The 24,392-nt window shown below is 43.5% G+C and overlaps 1 protein-coding gene across 5 annotated transcripts; it reads left to right on the top strand.

The window, feature by feature from the left end:
* Nucleotides 1–270: 270 nt before the first annotated feature.
* LOC143767164 (uncharacterized) lies at nucleotides 271–22,377 on the top strand. Of its 5 annotated transcripts, none has more exons than XM_077255231.1 (8): nucleotides 271–423; nucleotides 3,451–3,528; nucleotides 5,394–5,492; nucleotides 5,571–5,652; nucleotides 6,401–6,492; nucleotides 6,617–6,728; nucleotides 15,314–15,823; nucleotides 20,763–22,377. In XM_077255231.1, the coding sequence occupies exons 2-8, from the start codon at nucleotides 3,451–3,453 to the stop codon at nucleotides 21,401–21,403; spliced, it is 1,614 nt and encodes a 537-aa protein (XP_077111346.1). In that variant the 5' UTR covers nucleotides 271–423; the 3' UTR covers nucleotides 21,404–22,377. The 5 variants fall into 5 exon arrangements, with proteins under 5 accessions (XP_077111346.1, XP_077111345.1, XP_077111344.1 ...); XM_077255230.1 differs by having other exon boundaries at nucleotides 271–475; XM_077255229.1 differs by lacking the exon at nucleotides 271–423 and adding an exon at nucleotides 431–571 and having other exon boundaries at nucleotides 20,763–22,376.
* Nucleotides 22,378–24,392: the final 2,015 nt, after the last annotated feature.

The raw sequence follows: 24,392 nt of genomic DNA, 5'->3' as shown, positions 1-24,392 counted from the left end.
GTAATTTTTAGTTCATTCCTTTAGTCGTCTCTCAGAACGAGGGCAGAGCGGCAGCGATCAGACACAGCATGGACATGCTATCAGCCCCACAGCCAATGGACCCATGAACAGTGAGTGCAGCAGGCTGAATATTTTTATTATACAGATTAATTCCCACTACTGCGCAGCCTCCTACTATCAGGCATCTGAAGACCTGGCGCCCACCCCTCCATTCCACGTCAGCTGACTGGCCGGCCTTGCTGCAGGACGACCCCCGGGCCCAGCCGTGACGCCACCGGCCTCTGCTGCCCGCACAACCACAGCACTCGCAGACCGGCGCCAGTGCCTTCCGTGCACCGCCAGCGCAAAGTCCGTTCTCTCGGTCTGACGCAATTGACACTGGGCGAGGCGTCCATGCACTCTTACTAACACGCAGGTCGCCGGGTAAGGAGCGTGTCGGCCATGTTGTTGTAGCCCCAACCCACAATGCCCTGCGGTACGAGTACTACTTCCCTAATTCTTGCTGCTAATCCTGTATTTCCTGTGTGACCGATGTAGAAGCTGTTTAGTCGTGGCCTGCGTCCAGTGAGAGGTAACCGATGTGTTGGTCCGGCAATGGCTCTGTCCCTGCGGCCGGCTGGGGGTGGTCGTCCCTTCCCCTGGCATTGTCCCCCCACTGTGCACACGGTGGTTGCTGAGCATGGGCTGCCATTACTGATCCCGGTGTGGCTAGGGCGGAGTACACAGCTGTTATTGGCTGATACTCCTATAGAACTAATAATAATTAGAATTGTGGAGTCTTCCCACTCCCGTGGTGTTGTCCATTGGCAGACAGTGCGTTTCTGCTGATTTCTAAAAGTAAATGACTATTATCCTTTCTTTTAGAGAGCTTTTATGGATGGCACAGTTTCATTGCGCATCGCTCTCATAATGGAGCATCTGCTGGAAACCTTTCTGGTGGCAGGGAGCTTCCTCCTTGGGTACGAGGCCAAGCCAAAAATCGGAACCGTTAAGGCCTCATTCACACGTCGCTTTTCATGTATGATAGATCATGTACCCATTACAATCTATATTTTTTAAAATCATATTTTTCATCTCGGACTAAACTCTTATAACACTCAGACCATTTATTGCCGTCTTGAAAAACCAGAGACGTCTGAGGCCAAGGGTATGTTCACACAACATCTTTTTCAGGCAGCTCTGTGCCAAAACCCTTGTGAAAAAGCTCCCAGAGATGCTGGAAACAATGAGCGTTTCTGTGTGAAAACCACGTGCCGTTCATAGGTCCAGTCTTCGGAGCATCTTGTAACCTCCTCAGGTGTCCACAGAAGCGAGCAGACCTTTCTGCGGTTTTCTGCTCTGAAGACGCTCCGTATTTTATAAAAGAAGTCAATGGGAAGTGCCTGATGTCCAGGGGTCTTTTTGAGCTCTTTTTTTTTTTAACTTGAAAGACTACTAGCAATTTCCTAATTGTTGAATGGAATAAAAAAAAAAATAATGGAAAACTGTGACACCATTGACAGTCAAAACTGTTAAAAAAGCACACAGAAAAAAGAGCTAAAAAACCTGCTTCAAAAAACCCACTGTTGTTTCCAGAAGTCTTTATGTTGGAAAAACTCAACTGGTTAATTTGCCTGACAAAGACGTCGTGTGCACATATCACCCTGGGGCATCTGCACAAATGGCGTTGGGGAAAATTCCCAGAGGAAAATCTGCACCAAATGGTGTGGATGGTACTGCGGATTTATCTAACTTCCCTGCCATTAGTCATACTTACCCGTCGCTGTTTTCTTCTGTTTTCTGTGGCTCCGGTCGGTCTCCAACAATTTGTGACCTTCTGGACTGCTCCAGTGTTTGCTGGGCGAGCCGCCTCCGGTGACTACTCAATGTCGGTCTATGGGAGCCAGAACAAGTGTGTCACTGACTTAAGGCCCCGTCACACTTAGCGACGCTGCTGCGATACAGACAACGATGCTGATCGCTGCAGCATCGCTGTGTGGTCGCTGGGGAGCTGTCACACAGACAGCTCTCCAGCGACCAACTATGCCGAGGTCCCCGGGAAACCAGGGTAAACATCAGGTTGCTAAGCGCAGGGCTGAGCTTAGTAACCCCATGTTTACCCTGGTTACCAGTGTAAAATGTAAAAAAACAAACAGTACATACTCACCTTCGCGTCCCCCGGCGTCCGCTTCCTGCACTGACTGAGCGCCGGCCCTAACAGCAGAGCGGTGACGTCACCGCTATGCTGTGCTTTCACTTTACGGCCGGCAGTCAGTCAGTTCGGGAAGCAGACGGCAAGGGACCTGACGGACACCGGAATGTGAGTATGTAGTGTTTTTTTTTTTTTTACATTTACGATGGTAACCAGGGTAAACATCGGGTTACTAAGCGCGGCCCTGCGCTTAGTAACCTGATGTTTACCCTGGTTACCAGTGAAGACATCGCTGAATCCGTGTCTCACACACCGATTCAGCGATGTCAGCGGGACCTCAACGATCAAAAAAAGGTCCAGGCCATTCCGACACGACCAGCGATCTCACAGCAGGGGCCTGGTCGCTGGTACGTGTCAAACATAGCGAGATCGCTACTGAGGTCGCTGTTGCGTCACAAAACTTGTGACTCAGCAGCGATCTCGCTAGCGACCTCGCTTAGTGTGACGGGGGCTTTACACTGAGAGCTTGTGAGTGTTACCTCTGACTTACGGTCAGTCACAAGATGGCGGTGAGGGACCAGAGCGACGTCGGGAAGAGAAGATGGCAGCTAGTGAGTAGAATACTAGTATCAGGGAACTTAGATTAGTGGCACCACTCAAGTGCTGACATCAAAAACTGAAGTGGCGCTCTAACAATTTGTGAGGTGATTTTCGTTTTTTGTTAACCCAGCAATAACTTCCTTAACTCAGCTCTGGGGACTTGTTTGTGTTATGGATTCCGTGTCTAATTCTGGGCAGATCCTGCCACAGTGTACATGACGGGCATACGGGACTGCATTCACATGTTCCCAAACAAGAAAACATGAGTCTATGCCCGATTAATGAGTGTGCTCTGGATTTTACAGTACATTGTGCCGCATGCTCATTGTTCACATGGATACCACACTGCAAAGCTCCATTCAGCTTCAGTGGAACTAAGTTCCGTTCAAATTCTTGGCAAAATCAGAATTGACCTTGCTTTTTGCGTCACTGTTGTTATCCGCACAACTTGTATAAGTGACTCGTTAAAGCGTGCTTCACTTACAGAACCAAATATGTGGTAAAAAGTGCAGAGTTTGTGGCTGTGCAGCACATTACCTTTGCCATTCAGCACTCGAATATTTTAATTAATGATTATAGCAATATGCATAATGTAATGTTCTTATTTGTAGCTCATCTGTTCATTGTTATATTAATTTTGCTTTCTATTTGTATTGTATCGGGACCTTGTATGTTGTATACTCCTTTTTTTTTTTTTTCTTTTTTTTAATTACGTGAAGATGGACCAAGACAAGAGTCTCAAAGCTGAGAATATATTGAAGATCACCTTCGAGATCATCTATGTACTGACTGGAGAGGTAAGAGATTCTGGAAATGTTGTCAAATTACATCAGACTTGTCTTTAACAATAAATGTCAGGAGAGGTGAGAGGTTTATGAGGTTTGGGATTTTTGCAACTATTACCTCCTTAGTGACAACAGCCGTACATGTGTGGCATCCATACGCTATTTCTGTATGGAGAGGGCTCAAGAGCTGAGCACACTCCATGTAGCGCAGGTATCGGCTATGTTATATGGTCAACAATTAACACTAGCTAATGCAATAGGATCTAAAACCAATCCCATCAGTTTCATTTCTTAAATGCGACTGTCAAGCATGAAAGCGGCATTTACAAGTCTTCAAGATGACGACTGTCACTATTCATGACCACCAGCACCCTGTGATCGCGGGCTGCTGATCTGTTGCTCTTGCAGCCAAGTTCCTTGTGAAGGTCCCTTTGTCCTGTGTAGATCCTCGATGACGACTCGTGGATGGACGTCATAGGAGATTACCTTTTTCACAACACACTGCAATTTAAATGTATTGCAATGGATTGCATAGATGGTCAAGAGATCCCATATTCAAGTCTCCAAGATGCACAGAGTGTCTTGTACTTGGTTTGAATAGTATATTCTGGGGAATCTGTCTGCAGGATTCACCCACAACTTTCTATGCGCATGTAGCTGTTTCAATCACAAAGTCCAGCAATAGTTTAATATGGACAGTCACGCTCCTTCATTACTGAAAAATCAGCATCTGAATTGATATGAATATGAGGCTGAATAATTATTTGTAGATCTGAAGCCTTTTGCCACTCAAGGTCTATTCCCAGCTCAGTGCTGCTTCCTCCTGCTATAATGACAGCTTTTTTTTGCCTGAAGTCACACAGAATAGAGACTGTCAGTCAAACAAAAGGTGGAGCTGGGTAGGTAGTAGAGCTGGAGTTACAAAGGTTTCAGATCTACAAATAGTTGTTCAGCCTCATTTCCATATCGATTACAACACTTATTTCTCAGCGCCACATCTCCTGCACAGCAGGGCATATCTCTGGCGCCGTATCAGACTTTCTCAGAAGGCTCCCCTGTTATAATGAAGGCCATGTAACTGGCCGAAACGTCAGCATTGTTTATACTGCGGATGAACCTGTTCTAATAAAATACCTTTACGTTCTTTGCATCTACTTTGGAGCACCAAATTTATTTTTACGACACTTATTTCTCAGTAATGGAGGAATGTGACTGTTCATGTAAAGGTTATAACTAACCCCCCATTTGTTATTCTCACATCAGGCACCCCCACCACCCCATTGCATCCAGCTTCAAGCAGCCCTTCATCTGACAGTATCCTCCTGTCTCCAACTTCCCCCTATTTGTCCCCACTTGCCCTCCGCCAGTCTTTGTGCATCCAGATCTGCTCTCCTGTGCTGCTCATCTGGAGACCTTCTCTTCATAATAGTTTGCTAGACCTGGGGCTAATGCATTCAGTTGACAGACAGCCACAAGCCACGGGTTGTTAGTGGTTTCGTTTTGGATTCCTTTTTTTAACACTGAGCATGCCCAGAACACTGAAAGTGTTTCCAGAATAAATATGGATGCAAAAGGAAAACCAAACTGTTTGTTCAAAAATGGATATTTGGGACTTTCCATCTATTTTTTTTTGATCCAGTTGTAAAGCATATTGTTAATTTTTTTTTAAACACTGGATCCATCCCTGACGTATGACAACTGGACATGTTAGCAGAATCTTAGTGCGACTCACATAGTACTGTGGCTAAAATGGAGTGGATAATTCACAAAGTGTTCTGTAAGTAAACTAATGTATCTATGTATGTTACAAATGAATGATGCAAGATGTTTTTTTCTGAAATGCTTCTTTAAAGTGTGGCTGTCCTTTTACTTCTTAGAGCCCCATTAAGATGCCTCGATCGCTGCAGCTTGAGAAACCCAGTGAGAAAAAGATCCTGCAACTCGCTGACAAGATCATTGAGCTGCTGACTGGAGAGGTGAGCACTGCCGGGACATTATGCTGTAAGTCTATGGGATGAAGTGTGTGGATGATGACTGTATCTCTGTGGTCTCAGGTTCCTGCTGGGCAATACGCAGAAGAACCCAGAGACCTGGATAAGTTTGATCTGGAGAACAGCGAGCCCCTCTCATCACCAGGTAAGAAGAGACACTTGCTGACATCTGTTATATGCAGATGTGTGTGTTATCCAAGGATCCCAGATCCTGAAGAATTTAGCATGAGTGTTAGACGTTAGTGAGTTGTTTATTGGTCTTAAAATTATGTATTCCGGATAGAAATTCCGGGTACTGTATGTGTCTATTTTTTCTCAAGCATAAGCTATTTTAGCGCTAAAAGAAGGTGCTTGTACTCGGTGTGGGCTATTTGTGGTGTAACAGAGCTTCCCAGGGATCTCTCATCAGTGTACGTATACATGAGACCTGCGGCCAAGTCCATCACACTTACAACATGTCGCCTTCAGAAGAAGAGACTTTATTTGATAAAAAGGAAAAAGCCGTTTTAAAGGCCCCATACATATTAGACTAATGTTGACTACACACGCCGATAACAATGGGTCCGTCTGATAGTCTAATGTGTATGGGGGTTCCAGCCAACTGATAGTCGGGGATATGTTGATTGGGCATGTATAATTTTGGACTGCCAATTGCTTTGTTCTGTCAAAAATAAGCCGCTGGCAGAGATATGTTTACGGCTCTATCATAAAGCACTCGACAAAACAAGCGCTCCTGTGCTTAGGAGAGACAGCCGAAATGGCTGTCTGCCAGGCTCAGCCGAAGCATCATTTGGACCGACAGCCATCTACTGTGTAAGGTTTCACAGAAAAACTAAATATCTATATTCTGGTCATCATAAAGAATATAAGTCCGTCTTTTGTGTTCCCTACAGAAGGATCCAGTGACAGCAACGCACAAAGACCTTCCAGCCCTGTTTTTTCCGATTATAGTGAAGAGGAGCAAAGTGATTCACAAGTTTGTGATGTACGTAGAGCTGAATATGTCACCATGATCCTCGGCTGTACTTGTGCAGATGTGTGGAAAACCTAAAAGTTTTCTGTCTTATTTTGTTACATGATATCACACTTTATTGGACACTGATTATCAGGGAGAAGAATCCTTTCAGATTAAAGTTGAAGTTGTTGAGGTAGAAAATGAGTTGTACCATACCGGTGAAGTTCAGTGTAAGAAGGAGGAAATACCCATAGACATATCTACAAGTAAGTAATAATCCCAAATTAAAGAGTATTTTAGTTTAGAAAATTGTTTGAATAATTTCATGGATAACAAATACCGTATTTTTCAGATTATAAGACGCTCTTCCCGCCACCCACATATGGGTGGGAAAATGGGGGTGCGTGGTATAATACGAATATACCTTACCAGCCACAGTGGAGCAGTGTTCCAGGGTTGCTGCTGGAGGAGGCAAGAGTGGAGCATTGCTGCAGGCTGGGATGAGGGGGCGTTCGGATGTGCAGCACTTAGCGCTGAGATCTCATCTCCCGAGATTTTGGTGCTGAGATCTCCCTCTGCGCATTCGCTAAACGCCAGTTTCCAAGAGTCCACACCACATAGGAAACCATGTAAGTGCGGGGGCTCTGGGCTTTCACAAGATGTCGGCAGAGCCCCCGCAGCTGCGCGCCGCACATCTGAACACCCTCTCATCCCTGCCTGCAGCAACGCTCCACTCCTGCCTCCTCCAGCAGCGACCCTGGGACCCTGCTTCACTGCAGCCACCACCCCCGGTAAGCAATAAGACGCATGGATTATAGGAAGCACCACCATTTTATTAAAGTTTTTTTTTTCCGCCTCACAATTTGGGATGCGTTTTATAATCCAGTGCGTCTTATAATCCGCAAAATATGGTAAATATTTACTCATTTATATGTATTTCTATTGACCGTGAAATTGTAGTGGCTCCAGGTTTACACTATTTGACCAGCGACATCAATTGGCTACATGTTTCCTGATCAGCAGTCATTTAATAGCCTGTTTAGACAGGTTAGATGCGTTTATTATGCACAAAGATCAATCAGTAATTGATCACTCTGTGCACATACAGTCTTTATTGTCTGCAAGCACATGTCCTTATTAGCCCTTTCACCCTGTTTTCACCTCTATGACCAGGCCAATATTTTTCAATTCTGACCAGTGTCATTTTACGTGGTAATAACTCTGCAACACTTCAAAGTATTCCAGTGACTCTGAGAATTTTTAAACATTTTTTCATGTTACTGGTAAATTTTGGTTGCTATGATTTGCGTTTATTTATTAAAATATTAAAAATTTGACAAAATGAAATTTTGGGGATTTTTCAAAAATTTGAATTTTTATACCCTTAACCCCTTAAGCCCTGAGGGTGGTTTGCACGTTAATGACCGGGCCAATTTTTACAATTCTGACCACTGTCCCTTTATGAGGTTATAACTCTGGAACGCTTCAACGGATCTTGGCGATTCTGACATTGTTTTCTCGTGACATATTGTACTTCATGGTAGTGGTAAAATTTCTTTGATATTACCTGCGTATATTTGTGAAAAAAATGGAAATTTGGCGAAAATTTCGCAATTTTCTAACTTTGAATTTTTATGCAATTAAATCACAGAGATATCACACAAAATACTTAATAAGTAACATTTCCCACATGTCTACTTTACATCAGCACAATTTTGGAACCAAAATTTTTTTTTGTTAGGGAGTTATAAGGGTTAAAAGTTGACCAGCAATTTCTCATTTTTACAACACCATTTTTTTTAGGGACCACATCTCATTTGAAGTCATTTTGAGGGGTCTATATGACAGAAAATACCCAAGTGTGACACCATTCTAAAAACTGCACCCCTCAAGGTGCTCAAAACCACATTCAAGAAGTTTATTAACCCTTCAGGTGTTTCACAGGAATTTTTGGAATGTTTAAATAAAAATGAACATTTAACTTTTTCTTCACAAAAAAATTTACTTCAGCTCCAATTTGTTTTATTTTACCAAGGGTAACAGGAGAAAATGGACCCCAAAAGTTGTTGTACAATTTGTCCTGAGTACGCCAATACCCCATATGTGGGGGTAAACCACTGTTTGGGCGCATGGTAGAGCTCGGAAGCGAAGGAGCGCCATTTGACTTTTCAATGCAAAATTGACTGGAATTGAGATGGGACGCCATGTTGCATTTGGAAAGCCCCTGATGTGCCTAAACATTGAAACCCCCCACACCATTTTGGAAAGTAGACCCCCTAAGGAACTTATCTAGATGTGTGGTGAGCACTTTGACCCATTAAGTGATTCACAGAAGTTTATAATGCAGAGCCGTAAAAATAAAAAATCATATTTTTTCACAAAAATGATCTTTTCGCTCCCAATTTTTTATTTTCCCAAGGGTAAGAGAAGAAATTGGACCCCAAAAGTTGTTGTCCAATGTGTCCTGAGTATGCTGATACCCCATATGTTGGGATAAACCCCTGTTTGGGCGCACGGGAGAGCTCGGAAGGGAAGGAGCACTGTTTTACTTTTTCAACGCAGAATTGGCTGGAATTGAGATCGGACGCCATGTCGCGTTTGGAGAGCCCCTGATGTGCCTAAACAGTGGAAACCCCCAATTATAACTGAAACCCTAATCCAACCACATCCCTAACCCTAATCCCAAAGGTAACCCCGACGCACCCCTAACCGTAAATGTAATCCAAACCCGAACCCTAACTTTAGCCCCAACTCTAACCGTTAGCCCTAACCCTAATGGGGAAAATGGAAATAAATACTTTTTTTTTTTTTTTTTTTTTTTTAATTTTTCGCTAACTAAGGGGGTGATGTAGGGGGGTTTGATTTACTTTTACAGCGGGTTTTTTAGCGGATTTTTAAGATTGGCAGCCGTCACACACTGAAAGACGCTTTTTATTGCAAAAAATATTTTTTGCGTTACCACATTTTGAGAGCTATAATTTTTCCATATTTTGGTCCACAGAGTCATGTGAGGTCTTGTTTTTTGCGGGACGAGTTGACGTTTTTATTGGTAACGTTTTCGGGCACGTGACATTTTTTGATCGCTTTTTATTCTGATTTTTGAGAGGCAGAATGACCAAAAAACAGCTATTCATGAATTTCTTTTTGGGGGAGGCGTTTATACCGTTCCGCGTTTGGTAAAATGGATAAAGCAGTTTTATTCTTAGGGTCAGTACGATTACAGCGATACCTCATTTATATCATTTTTTTATGTTTTGGCACTTTTATACGATAACTATTTTATAGAAAAAATAATTATTTTTGCATCGCTTTATACTGAGGACTATAACTTTTTTATTTTTTCTTTGATGACGCTATATGGCGGCTGTTTTTTTGCGGGACAAGATGACGTTTTCAGCGGTACCATGGTTATTTAGATCCGTCTTTTTGATCGCGTGTTATTCCACTTTTTGTTTGGCGGTATGATAATAAAGCGTTGTTTTTTGCCTTTTTTTTTTTTTTTTCTTACGGTGTTCACTGAAGGGGTTAACTAGTGGGACAGTTTTATAGGTCGGGTCATTACGGATGCGGCGATACTAAATATGTGTACTTTTATTGTTTTTTTTTAATGTAGATAAAGAAATTTATAGGAACAATATTTTTTTGGGGGGGGGGGATTTTTTGGGGGAATTTTTTTAAAAATTTTTTTTACACGTGAATATTTTTTTTTTTTTACACTATAACATTGCCCCGGGGGGGCATCATGTTGTAGTGTAAGATCGCTGATCTGACCCTTTGCTGTGCACTGTCTCAGATCGGCGATCTGACGTGCACAGCTCCAGGCTTCCCGGCGCCTGCTCTGAGCAGGCGCTGTGAAGCCACCTCCCTGCAGGACCCGGATGCCGCGGCCATTTTGGATCCGGGCCTGCTGCAGGGAGGAGGAGGTAAGAGACCCTCGGAGCAACGCGATCACATCGCATTGCTCTGGGGGTCTCAGGGAAGCACGCAGGGAGCCCCCTCCCTGCGCAATGCTTCCCCTATACCACCGGAACACTGCGATCATGTTTGATCGCAGTGTGCCGGGGGTTAATGTGCCGGGGGCGGTCCGTGGCCGCTCCTGACACATAGTGCCGGATGTCAGCTGCGGTAGTCAGCTGACACCCGGCCGCGCTTACCCCCGTGAGCGCGGCCGATCGCATATGACGTACTATCCTGTCACTTGGAATTAAGTCCCAGGTCACCTTGACGGGATAGTGCGTCATATGGGATTAAGGGGTTAAGCCAGATGTTTATTCCACACAAAATAGTTAATAAATAACATTTCTTATGTGTCTACTTTATATCAACATACATTTTTAAACAGTTTTTTTTTTGTTGGAAGTTAGAAGGGTTAAAAGTTTCAGTAATTTTTAATTTTTCCAACAAAAGTAAAAAAAAAAAAAAATTTTATGAACCGCATCACATTTGAAGTGACTTTGAGGGCGTATGTGACAGAAAATACCTAATCAGTTGAAACCCCACCACAAGTGGGGGACCGTGGTCTGAGCTCTTGCCATGTAAAGTTGCAGGAGTTCTGAGCTCCCACACAGCTACTCTTAAAAAGCTGTGTGGGAGCTCAGAACTCCAGCAACTTTACATGGCAAGAGCTCAGACCACGCAGAAAAGAGGTTTTGCACCCAAATGTTTTACATTTATTACCACTCCTCTACTGAACATGTTGACTCCAAGAATGTGCATTTTGGCTAAGGCACAGTGGAGTTATCCTCCCCAGAGGATGGCAGGGCAGGAGCTCTGCCGTGACTGTGGAACTCCCAACCTGAATATGAGCTCAGGTAACTCATAAGCAAAGGAAATCGGGAACTAGATCCATCATTGCGAATACCCCTGGATTACAAGCTTTGTCCCTGGATCGTTTTAAGACCAAGATTGGGCATTTTGACCAAGCCACATCGGAGTTATTCCCTCCAGAAGCCGGCGGGGCAGGAGCTCTTCCGTGACTGTGGAATTCCCGACCTGGATATTAACTTGGATAATTTATAAGCAATGGAGATCAGAAAATAGGTCTATCATTGTGAATTTCCCTGGATTACAAGCTTTGTCCCCAGATCATTTTAAGACCAGGATCGGGCATTTTGACCAAGACACTCTGGAGATATTCTCTATAGAAGTTGGCGGTGTGAAGCGCTGCCGGGACTTGTAAAACTCGTAAGCGGGTGTCAGGTGAGGTAGTGTTTATGCTGCTGCAATTCATGATTTAAATATATCATCTTAGACCTAAAATAATAACTTCCCGAGAATAGAATTGAGTAAGTGAATTCTTATAGTAACGGTACTTTACAATTAATATAACTTAGCAGGGGACTACCATTACCCATAAGTTTACATAGGTGTAAATCCTTTGCTGCGTACGTGGCAGTGTTACTAGTCATTCTTTACGTTTGTCCCCTCACCTCTGAGAGGCCTCTTCCCTGGACTTGTCGCTTAGGCCATGTTCACACGTTGCGGTTTTTACCTTGGATCCGCGGCATTTTTGACGCTGCGGATCTGCAGCAGTTTACCATGCGGTTTACAATACCATGTAAACCTATGGAAAACCAAATCCGCAGTGCACATGCTGCAGAAAAAACGTGCGGAAACGCAGCGTTGTTTTTTCCGCAGCATGTCAATTTCTTGTGCGGATCTGCAGCGTTTCTGCACCCATTGACATGTATTGAGTCTGGCACTTCCGCAGCAAAACCGCAGATGTAAAAAAGATCTGCGGTTTAGCTGCGGGTGAAACGCTGCAGATCGGGAGGGGGGGGGGAAGTGTGTGGGCGGTGACTGCGTGTCTGTGTGTGCGGGCCTGTCGGTGGTCTGTGCGGGCCTCTCGGGGGGGGGGGGGGGGGTCTGTGCGGGCCTCTCAGGGGGGGGTCTGTGCGGGCCTCTCAGGGGGGGTCTGTGCGGGCCTCTCAGGGGGGGTCTGTGCGGGCCTCTCAGGGGGGGGTCTGTGCGGGCCTCTCAGGGGGGGGGTCTGTGCGGGCCTGTCGGGGGGGGTCTGTGCGGGCCTCTCAGGGGGGGGGTCTGTGCGGGCCTCTCAGGGGGGGGTCTGTGTGGGCCTCTCGGGGGGGGGGGGGGTGTGTGTGTGTGCAGGCATCGTCCGATGGGACTACAAGACCCATCGGGCTATGCCTGCTACAATGACAGTGATTGACACATTAGCCAATGATGGGACAGTAGTAGTCCCATCATCCGGCTAATGTGTTGAATGTAAAAAAAAACACACAAAAACACAAACATACAACATATAACAGAACATAGAACATATAACCGAACATAGAACATAAAACAGAACATATAACAGAACATAGAACATAAAACAGAACATATAACAGAACATACAACATATAACAGACTATACAACAGACCATACAACATATAACATACAATACATATAACAGAGTACATACTCACCATCACCTTGTCACTTTTGATCCCAGAAGCCAGTGTCACCTGTAAAAAATATTAAAATAATAAACAAACACTATACTCCCTGATCCGCAGGAATCCAATTAAAACGAGTGTCCCAACGACGATCTCCCGTGGAGAGCATCAGCTGATGCGTCCGCTCTCCAGGGGCTCCAGGCATACAATGACGGAAGGTATCCTTCCGCACTGTATTCCTCCGCCATTGTAAAAAATAGTCCCTAGTCTCACTTGTGGCACTGCTGTGTGAGAAAGTTCCCACGCAGCAATGCCATAAAGCGAGACTCTGAACTCAGGTAACCTCTTCAGTGATGCACTGCAGGAGCCATTGTCTCCTGTCAGTGTGTCACTGGAGGGCCTATAGAGCAGTGACATCACCTGGTGTCACTGTTCTATAGGGGAGATCGTCGTGGGACACTAGTTATTAATTGGACTACGGCGGACAGGTAGTATACGGTTGGTTTATTATTTTTAATTTTTTTGCAGGTGATTGAGTATGGTAAGTATGGTGAAATTAGGAATATTAAAATACTTTTTTCTGGCTGTGTCTTTATTTATTTTTTTTTAACTCTTTCACTACTATAGGATTAATAATGGATAGGCGTCTTATTGACGCCTCTGCATTATTAAGCCGGCTTAATGTCACCTTACAATAGCAAGGTGACATTAACCCCTTATTACCCCATATCCCACCAGTACTCGGGAGTGGGAAGAGAGGGGCTAAGTGCCGGAATTGGCGCATCTCACAGATGCGCCATTTCTGGGGCAGCTGGGGGCAGGTATTTGTAGCCGGAGGGGGGGGGGGAGCAATAGCCATGGCACCTCTCTAGGTTATGAATATCAGCCCGCAGCCTTTCTGGCTATAAAATATAGGGGGACCCCACGTCATTTTTTTTGGGGGGTCCCCCTATTTTAATAGCCAGTAAAGGCTACGCAGACAGCTGCAGGCTGATATTCATAGCCTGGGAGAGGGCCATGGGTATTACCCCCTTCCCAGGCTGCAAATATTGGCCGTCGGCTTTCCCCCTCTGGCTCAGAAAATTGCGCGGGAGCCCACACCTTTTTTTTCCTTTTTTTTTTTTTAAATTAAACGTTCATTAAGAAACATAGGCCTCGCTATTATATATCTATGGATATATCCATTGATAAAGCTATATATCTATACATGAATATCTATGGATATATGTATAGATATATCTATAGATATAACTATGGGTATATCTACAGATATAACTATGGATATATCCAATCTATAGATATATTTATAGATAGATTTTTATCTGTAGATAGATAGATCTATGTATCTATCTATCCATATATCTATCTGGCTACTTTCACACATCAGGTTGTAAGGAGCTTGTAAGGGCAAAGTGCCCACCAAAAGAATGCAACCCACCTATGTGTATTTGAGACAAGCTGAAGTGTCCAGAGGGCCGAGTGGACCGTGGCCCTTACAAGCTCGGACTTATACATATATGGGAGCTTTTGTGGCTTTTCAGATTCCCCATGAGCCATTAGGTAGGATGCTATTATTACAAATACCCATGTAAATGGGATTTATTGATCGGCTGCACACTATATTGTGTATATATGTATTGTACTGTCCAGATGGTCCGGAGTGACGTATTGATTTTAATTGTTTTTAATATCTATGCCAATAAAGTGTTGTTTTGTATGTTCATATAATTGATGGTGTGCATTCCTTTATAGCAGTGTCTTTTTTCTTCTTCCTTTTTGTACATACCCTAATGAATCTATAAGATTAGGTTTTGAGATACAAAACAAAACTCTCCAATCTGCTTGTAGTCATTTTAATCAGATTTGATGAGAATGAAAAAGAATTACAGTGGTAGAAAACAAGACAGAAACCCTCATGAAATAAAACTTGGATTTTCAAGCAGAAATCCAAACATTAAAATCTAAACTGGCCAATATAGAGGATCATAGCAGGCGGAATAACCTTAAATTTCAGGGTATACCAGAGAATATTCCGCAAAACTATTTATCAGAATATGCTAAAGCTATGTTTAAAAAAGTCTTACCTTCTCTATCCGATTTAGATTTAAACAAGGTGGCTACTTTGAAGAACCTAAAATATAAGACATATTTTCAGTTGTTTCACACTTTTTTGTTAAGTATATAATTCCACATGTGTTAATTCATAGTTTTGATGCCTTCAGTGTGAATTTACAATTTTCAGTCATGAAAATACAGAAAAGTGTGTCCAAACTTTTGCTCTGTACTGTATGTGAGACGTAGACTGCATTCCTGCTACATAGACTACATAGACATACAGTATGGGCCTTGTGCTTCACCTCAGCCCAACTCCATTGAATAGGTCTGAGCAGCAGAGCAATGGGGCATAGTTAGAGTTTGCATGATATTTAAGAACTGCGGTTTCTATTTTCAGCCGATGCCGACAACATGAAGAATTCCTCTCCTTATTGGGAAGAAGACAACAAAGATTTGGATAGCTTACCAGAACAACATAGTTTCCAAAACAGACATCCAACACTTCAGGCCATCAATGATGGGGAAGATACTTCAAATAAATCCACTTTTCCTCCATATGAAACGGCTCACAATGACAACATTTTTACCTGTCTGGAATGTGATAAATGTTTCACTGAGCGTGACGCACTTTTAATACACCAGAGAAATCACGTGGAGGAGAAGTCTTATCTTTGCTCTAGCTGTGGAAAGTGTTTCAAAAAGAAATCGAACCTTATGCAGCACCAGAAAATCCACACGGGTGAAAAACCTTTCCTCTGCTCTGAATGTGGTAAAGGTTTTACCCGAAAAGCTGATCTCGTGAAACATCTGAGAATCCACACGGGTGAGAAGCCTTTTCCTTGTAAGCAGTGCGGGAAGTGTTTTACTCAGATATCTGCTCTCATAAGACATCGGAAATTCCACTCAGGTGAGAACCTGTTACCTTTTCATGATGGTGAGACATGCTTGTTACATACACCCACTCTACACTCCCTGACAGAAGTTATGTCGCTTATCCATGTTATGTAAATAGCAGCTTATACCCTGACGTTAAATTCATCCATTGGTTGTTTAAATTATTCTTTTGAAAGCTGAAACCCTCCGAAATGTGGTTTAGGTTAAGAAAATAAATTGGCATCAATGCAGAAATATTGATCAGTTAATGGACACAGAATGGTCAGATTTTGGCAAGGCAAAAGTTTTGTCGCCCACAGAAAGTAATGTGATATTCAAACAAATAATTAACTTAGAATACAAATATATGTTGCATAACATTGGTGAATAAAGTTGTGGTGCTATTAGTCATATTTAATATTTTGTGTGACTTCCATGAGCTTGAAGGACTGCATCCATGCAATTCAACAATGATTCATACAATTTATTAATGACGTCATCAGGAATGGCAAAGAATGCAGTCCTACATGCCTCCCAGAGTTCATCTAGATTCTTTGGTTTTGTCTTCCAAGCTTCCTCTTTCATCCTACCCCAAACATGCTCAATGATGTTCATGTCTGGTGACTGGGCTGGCCAGTCCTTGAGCACCTTGATCTTTTTTGCCTGGAGGAACTTTGTTGTAGAGATTGATGTATGGAATGGAGCACCATCCTGCTGCAGAATTTGACCCCTTTTATGCTTTGGAATATGAGGTAGCTTATACTTCTTGATGATATTTAAGGCTCTTAATATTGCCTTCCACCTTGCAAATGTTTCGCACACCCCCATACCGAATGTAACCCCAGACCATGATCTTTCCACCACCAAATTTAACTGTTCTCTTGTTGTATTTTGGATGCATACGGGCTCCAGTAGGTCTCCTGCAGTATTTGCGGCAGCTGTGGTGTAATTCTACTGAAGATTCATCAGAGAAATCCACCTTCTGCCACTTTTCAATTGTCCATCTGTTTAGCAGGCTGTGGGACATTGCAAATGCCACACGTTTTTTTTATTTGCCTTTTGTTTAGTGCTGGCTTCTGGGCACTGATTCGACCATAAAGGCCATTTCGAGACAGAATCCTACAAACTGTTCGAGTTGACACAGGGACTTGAGGTGACTAGGCCTGTTGGAGCTCTGCTGCAGTGGAAGAGGGGCTTGCTTTGGATTTTCTAACCAACAAACGTTCCTCCTGAGCAGTTGTCTTGCGGGGTCTGCCAGACCTGGGCTTGTCAATCTCCAGTCTCTTCAAATCTTTTTTTTAATTCTTTGTACTTGATCCTGAGACACATTAAAGGTGCCAGCCACCTCTGCAGTGGATCTGGTTTTCAGCCTCTTGATAATCCAGGCTTTGGTTGCAGGGTGGATTTTTGGCATGTTGTCAGAGCTCAAGTTGCAGTTCAAGTGAAGGTCTGGGGTGCTGGGTTTCTTTTTATACACACACACTAATTAACCGATCATTTACTGAGCAGAGGTGAGGATGGAAACTTGGATTGGGTGCATTATATGACCAGGCGACAAAACTTTTGTCTTGCCAAAATCTGACCATTCTGTGTTCATTAACTGATCAATATTTCTGCATTGATGTCAATTTATTTTCTTACCCTCCGAAATGTGGATTAGGTTAATTTATACAACCAATGAATGAATTTAACGTCCGGTTATAAGCTTTTATTTACATAACATGGATAAGCAACATATTTTCTGTCAGGGAGTGTACTAGACAATAGAAGACTCTCATGCGAGAGTGAGGAATTGCCATTTGAACAATTGAAATCCTCTAAACATTGCCATAGTTGTACATAAAAAGCCACGAACCACACATTCCAAAAATCATACATTTGATCTAATGCCACCCAAAAATGTATAAAATTGATCATGAGGTTCTTAGGTTAACATTCTTTATCAGACTGTATGAAGCCCACTGCTACGTCAGTGTTAATTTCCCAGTGGGTTCCTGACCTAAAAAGATGTGGCGCTGACCACCGCCACAGCACACCATTAGAGGAGTGACCTGGTACCCCTCAGCATGCATGCTGCAGGGCAAAGCCCCTGTGACTCTTAGCCACACCACCCCACCCCACCGGCGCAGCAGCCATGGCTACAACGTCTTTTTTTTTTTTATATTATTTACTGATAGCCAGCCGCAGTGTAGAGCAAGTGTTGGGGCCGGCTGCCCTGTATACTCAGAGCGGTGACTGAACCAGAGGCAGCCAGCCCCTATGACTGAAAAATGAATTCTGGCGGGGAGAATAAAGATCATTTTCTCTCCGCTGCTTGCAGGCATCGGATAGCATCAAAACAACCCCATATCTGCAGGTTAACAGCTTTATTCCTGGTGACAGGTTCCCTTTAGGCTGGTTTCACACGTCCTGATGTTTCAGGTACCGGAAAAAAACTGTACTGGAGATGACAGTGTCCGGATGTGTAATACTTGCGGCACACATGTGGCCACCATGTGATGCACGTGTGCCAGGGAAGAAGCTCTACAGTAAGCGCTGTTCCCCGGCGCCTCGTGCTGAAGATGGCTCTCCTCATTCTCCCTTGCTCTGCCAGTGATCAGCGTGGGTAGGGAAGTATCACGGGGTCCTTCTCCGGTACCACACAATCAACAGAGCCAGCGAAGAGTGAACAATCCCAAGACCTTTATTTAGGCAAAAATACGAAAGGTCCATATACGATCCACCACACAAAGGATAAAATAGTCCAGAACACGAATGCAGTTCAGTAACACAGTAACAGGATAAAAGTCCAACAATCCAGCAGACAGAGGATCACATAGTCCATATACTCTTTCTCTCTGAGATGCTGTGAACACATCATCATTCCACACAGGACTGAGATTGTGTCTCACCTCCCTGATATTTTTAAGTCTCCCTCCTCATTCACAAGTCAGGAGGGGGAAGGTCTCAGGGGCTCATTGTTTCAACAAGCTAGGTCAACATGTCATTAGCATATTAGCAAACAATACAGTGCTGTGGGGCTGATATCAGATGACAGCAACAGCCATTCATCAATTAGCAAAAGACTCCTTCTACAAGAGAACACCATGAAAATAAGTCAAATAGAAATATACACAAAAATTATACCCACATAGCATATCACACCATCACAGGAAGGTTGATGAGCGTTATATTCAAGTGATAGCAATGACAGCAGGCAACGGCTGATGGGACTATTACTCCCTTCAGCCTACACCTGCTGCTGCTAATAACAGAGACAGCAGGAGTGGCCTATGGGAGGATTCATCACCTGCGTTATAAATAAATTAAAAAAACAAAACAATGTGGTTTCCCTTGTATTTTCTATAACCAGCCAGGCAAAACTCACAGCTGGGGTCTGCAACCCTCAGCTATCACATTCAGCAAGGCTGGTTATCAAGAATAGAGGGGTCACAGCAGATCACTGTGAGATTTTTTAACGGTGATCTGCTGTGAAGACACTGAGCTTGAACTGCGGTGACCTCATCACTGACACTTTCCCATGCTGCTGAGGTCAATGCAGTTCAGCCCTGCTGGGAACGCAGCCTCACTGACCGGTGGTAACTTGGATGTCACCACTGGTCAATGATGCTCCTCTCGTAGGAGCTCATTCACCAGTGGTTCTCAGCCTGGACAGTCGCATCTAGGCACCTTCCAGGTTGAAGACCATATATCCCCCAGACATGGATTACGGCGTGGGACAGAAAGACGGAGAGGTGAGGGATATTGTTTTTTTTTTCTTTTAAGTTTTATTACAGAAGACGAGGGCTTCTGTGGCATTGGGTGTTAGGTGAGAATAACTGTTTGTTATTTTTAAATAAAAATGAAAAACTGTGCTTTGTTTTATTTCTAATAAAATTGAATTGGTCTATGTGTCAGGGTCTCCAGTACGTGTGAAAGTCACCACGCGTACTGGAGACACTGATGTGTGAAAGAACCCTGAAGCATAGAATATGTGCTGAAATCTACATGTGAAAAACAATCAGCTATCTTTGGCAATCTCATAGACATAAGTGGCCATCACTTTATTTAAACAGTGGAACAAATCAGTGCTCCATTTTTAGGATTAGTGGAGGTCCAGTAATGGGGGGAGATGAGGGCAAATCCACCCTCCGCCATCAGCAGTCACTGTCAGCTGCAGAAATGTAGGGGTACTGCACTGTAGCAGCACCACTATATTGCTGCTGTGCCGTTGTATACAGCTGAAGATTGCTGAATTTTCCTAGACCCAAGATCTGTCCCTAGCCCATTAGAATCCTGTAGCTGCTTAGTGTTAGTCATTTGTGCTTAAATTATTTTATTTGCACCGCCTTTGGTTGTGTGTCTTGTATGCTCTGATCAGAAGGTTTTACATTAGAAAAACAAAGCTACTTCCCTTAAAGGGAATCTCGTCACCAGGTTTTTGCTACCTCAGGTGACATCAGCATTATGATTCCAGAGATCTCACTTTCTGGGCTGCTTGCCATAGCTTTTATGAAATCACTGTTTTCTCAGCAGGAGATTATCACTAGAGGGCTAGTAAACCTGCTGCTATGGAGTCCAACCACGTCCACACCACTGACTGGCAGTTTTCCGCCTATGCACAGTGTACACAGAAAGCTGCAAATCGTGGTGTAGGCAGGGTTTTACAGAGCTCAGCATTCAGAGAACTGTTAATCTACAGCAGAGAATACTGCAGCAGCCTGTAAAGTGATACATTGCTGGCATCAGCCTCTCTGCCTCTACATCATGTTGATCTCTGAGGGGCAGCAAAAACCTGCTGACAGATTCTGTTTAATTCGAAGGGACTGGCAATACTAGAGACAAAACACAGGCAAGAATGGTTCTCTTCCTGGAGGGCTCCTTATACCAGAGAGAGACAAAGAAAGAGTTCTAAAATGTAATTTTTTACTACTTCTTAGTCAATATTTTTCCTAAAAATCTGTATTCACAGTTTTTTGTATTATTCCCTGTAGATGGACACAACATGAGGAAAACCATGGAAGATCAATATACCGGTATTTTATTTCCTGATTTTAAAGTAGAAGATAAACCTGTCCCAGTTCTTCAGGATGCCGATATAAATAGTAACCCTTCCAAGAACCCTTCTCCTAATGTATCAGATTTCATTGGCAGTGGACCTCCTAAAAGTGACAAAATATTTCCCTGTTTAGAATGTGATAAAACATTCACTCGGTATACTAAACTCTTGATCCATCAGAGACGTCACACAGGTGAAAAACCATTTTCATGTTCTTACTGTGGGAAAAGTTTTCCTGAAAAGTCCAACCTAATTCAGCATGAGAGAATCCACTCTAGTGAGAAGCCGTTTATATGTTCCGAATGCAGCAAAGGCTTCACACGGAAAGCCGACCTCATCAAACACTTGCGAACTCACACAGGGGAGAAGCCGTATCACTGTCTTCTATGCGATAAATGTTTTACCCAGAATTCTGCTCTTTTAAGACATATGAAGTTTCACACAGGGGAAAAACCATTTGAATGCATGGAATGTGGCAAACGCTTCAAGCACAGATCTGGTCTTAATAATCATCAGAAAATTCACAGCCGGGATGAAAGTGGACCACAAAGTAAATGTAGCAACTACAGCAATTAAGTATTGTCACTTGGCCAGAATTGGAACATCTTGGGTCAGACTTGCAGCAGTAACTGCATTCACTTTCCAAATCTACAGTATATATATATATAAATGTGTGTGTGTGTGTATATCTATTGGCGACCAATCACTGAGCATCTTTCATTTCACCAGAGCTGTTTATAAGAAGCTGAGCTGTGATTGGTTGCTATGAGCAACAGTTTTCCTTGTAGACAGTTATGGTAACTGAGGCCTATTATTCTTATTTCTATGGTGTTATCGTCTTCTGTAAGGCTGTAAATAACATAATTTATTACCGTGCTGACACAGACCACCCTCTGATACAGACTGCAGGGAGAGCCCAGTATCACACAAGATAGGATTAGATACACAGCTCAGCAGACTGTATCACACAGGAGAGGACTAGATGCACAGCTCAGCAGTCAGTAACACAGGATAGGATTAGATACACGGCAGCAGACAGTATCACACAGGATAGGATTAGATACCCAGCTCAACACACAGTATCACACAGTCTGCTGAGCTGTGTCTAATACTCTCCTGTGTGATACTGTGTGCGGAGCTGGGTATCTAATCCTATCCTGTGTCATAAATCTGCTGAACCGTGTATCTAATCTTCTGTGTGCTATTGTCTGCTGAGCCGTGTATCTAATCCTATCCTGTATGATACTGTCTGCTGATCTGTGTATCTCATCCTATTCTGTGTGTAAGGGTACCGTCTCACAGTGGCACTTTGATCGCTACGACGGTACGATGCGTGACGTTCCAGCGATATCCATACGATATCGCTGTGTCTGACACGCAGCAGCGATCAGGGACCCTGCTGAGAATCGTACGTCGTAGCACATCGTTTGGAACTTTCTTTCGTCGCTGGATCTCCCGCTGTCATCGTTGGATCGGTGTGTGTGACACCGATCCAACGATGCGTTCGCTTGTAACCAGGGTAAATATCGGGTTACTAAGCGCAGGGCCGCGCTTAGTAACCCGATGTTTACCCTGGTTACCATCGTAAAAGTAAAAAAAAACAAACCGTACATACTCACATTCCGGTGTCCGTCAGCGTCCCTCGCAGTCTGCTTCCCGCTCTGACTGCCGGCCGGCCGGAAAGTAAGCAGAGCACAGTGACATTGCCGCTGTGATCTGCTTTCACTTTACGGCGGCACTCAGTCAGAGTGGGAAGCAGACTGCGAGGGACGCTGACGGACACCGGAATGTGAGTATGTACGGTTTGGTTTTTTTACTTTTACGATGGTAACCAGGGTAAACATCAGGTTACTAAGCGCGGCCCTGCGCTTAGTAACCCGATGTTTACCCTGGTTACCCGGGGCCTTCGGCATCGTTGGTCGCTGGAGAGCGGTCTGTGTGACAGCTCCCCAGCGACCACACAACGACTTTCCAACGATCACAGCCAGGTCGTATCGTTGGTAAATCGTTTTGTGAGACGGTACCCTTAGTCTGCTGAGCTGTGTCTAATCCTCTCCTAACACACAGAATAGGATTAGATACACAGCTCAGCAGACAGTATCATACAGGATAGGATTAGATACACAGCTCAGCAGACAATAGTACACAGGAGAGGATTAGATACACGGTTCAGCAGTCAGTATCACACAGGATAGGATTAGATACACGGCTCAGCACACAGTATCAGGAGAGGATTAGATAGACAGCTCAGCAGACTATCACACAGCATAAGATTAGATACACGGCTCAGCAGACAGTATCACACAGGATAGGATTTGATACACGGTTCATTAGACAACACACAGGAGAGGATTAGATACATGGTTCAGCAGTCAGTATCACACAGGATAGGATTAGAAACACGGCTCAGCAGACTATCGCACAGGATAGAATTAGATACACAGCTCAGCAACAGGATGTGCCAAAGGAAAGGACCTTTTCATTCCAAGAAATCCTCTCATTCCATTTACCTTTTGATTTTAAAGGCCTCCAGTTTCCAGTTTGACTGAAATTTGCAATGTCTATTAACAAGGCTCAGGGACAGTCCTTGAAAGTAGTATTGATCGATTTGCAATCTCCATGCTTTTCTCATGGTCAACTTTACGTGGCCTATTCAAGAGTTGGAACTGCCAAAAATCTGTTCATATTTGCATCGGAAGGAAAAAAACTAAAATGTTGTTTATCCAAAAGGCTCTTGAATGCGTTGAAAATAAAGTACTATCAATACTTAGGTAATCGTTTAGTTAATTTATGTTGCAAATCTGCAGTGCTGCGTATATGATATATGATGTGAAATGTTTTTATGTGTAATGTAATCATTGGAATTTGTTATAACTAACCACAGTTAGTTACTATGCCCGGGCAACGCCGGGCTCTTCAGCTAGTGATCTTATAAAACTGAGATACGGAATCTGATTTGTTGCTATTGGAAAATATGCCGCTTTTCATTCACACTAGTATAGATGAAGAGTCTGAACACACATGATAACATTGTAACACTGCTATTATTATTTAAGGCCCCCCAGACACGTTAGGCTAACGTCAGCCGAACTGCCAATATCGATAGGTTCAGCCCACAGACTAATGTCTGTCACTTTGCTCTCCCGGAGATGAGCCGCCGCCAGACATGTTTTTCATAGAGAACACAGACCCGCTTCGGTGAACAAGCACGCTCGTGTACAGGAGAGCCATCCATCATAGGAAAAAGAATTGGCCAAACGATTGCTCGGCTGGCAGTCAGCTAATGTGTATGGCGAGCCATAGATTTCAATTCTTTAGCATTTTTGTTGCCAAACAGCCATATTCTAGGAGACCAGATGTCTATCCATTTTTATTCTTAAACCAGAGTGATATTTAATAAAAGAAAAAAGGTGAACCAGAGCTATAACTTTTTATTTTTCTATTAAGACTACTATTTCCTGATGGAAGTCCAACATCACTTCTTCCTATGCCAAAGCAATTTCACTGTTTATTAATAACTATAATTATTGCACCAAGTTTTAACCCTCAACTCATTTTCTGGCAG

The sequence above is a fragment of the Ranitomeya variabilis genome, chromosome 4 (genome assembly GCF_051348905.1).
Source record: "Ranitomeya variabilis isolate aRanVar5 chromosome 4, aRanVar5.hap1, whole genome shotgun sequence".
NCBI classification, from domain to species: Eukaryota; Metazoa; Chordata; class Amphibia; order Anura; family Dendrobatidae; genus Ranitomeya; species Ranitomeya variabilis.
This window is presented reverse-complemented; position numbering and strand designations above follow the sequence as displayed.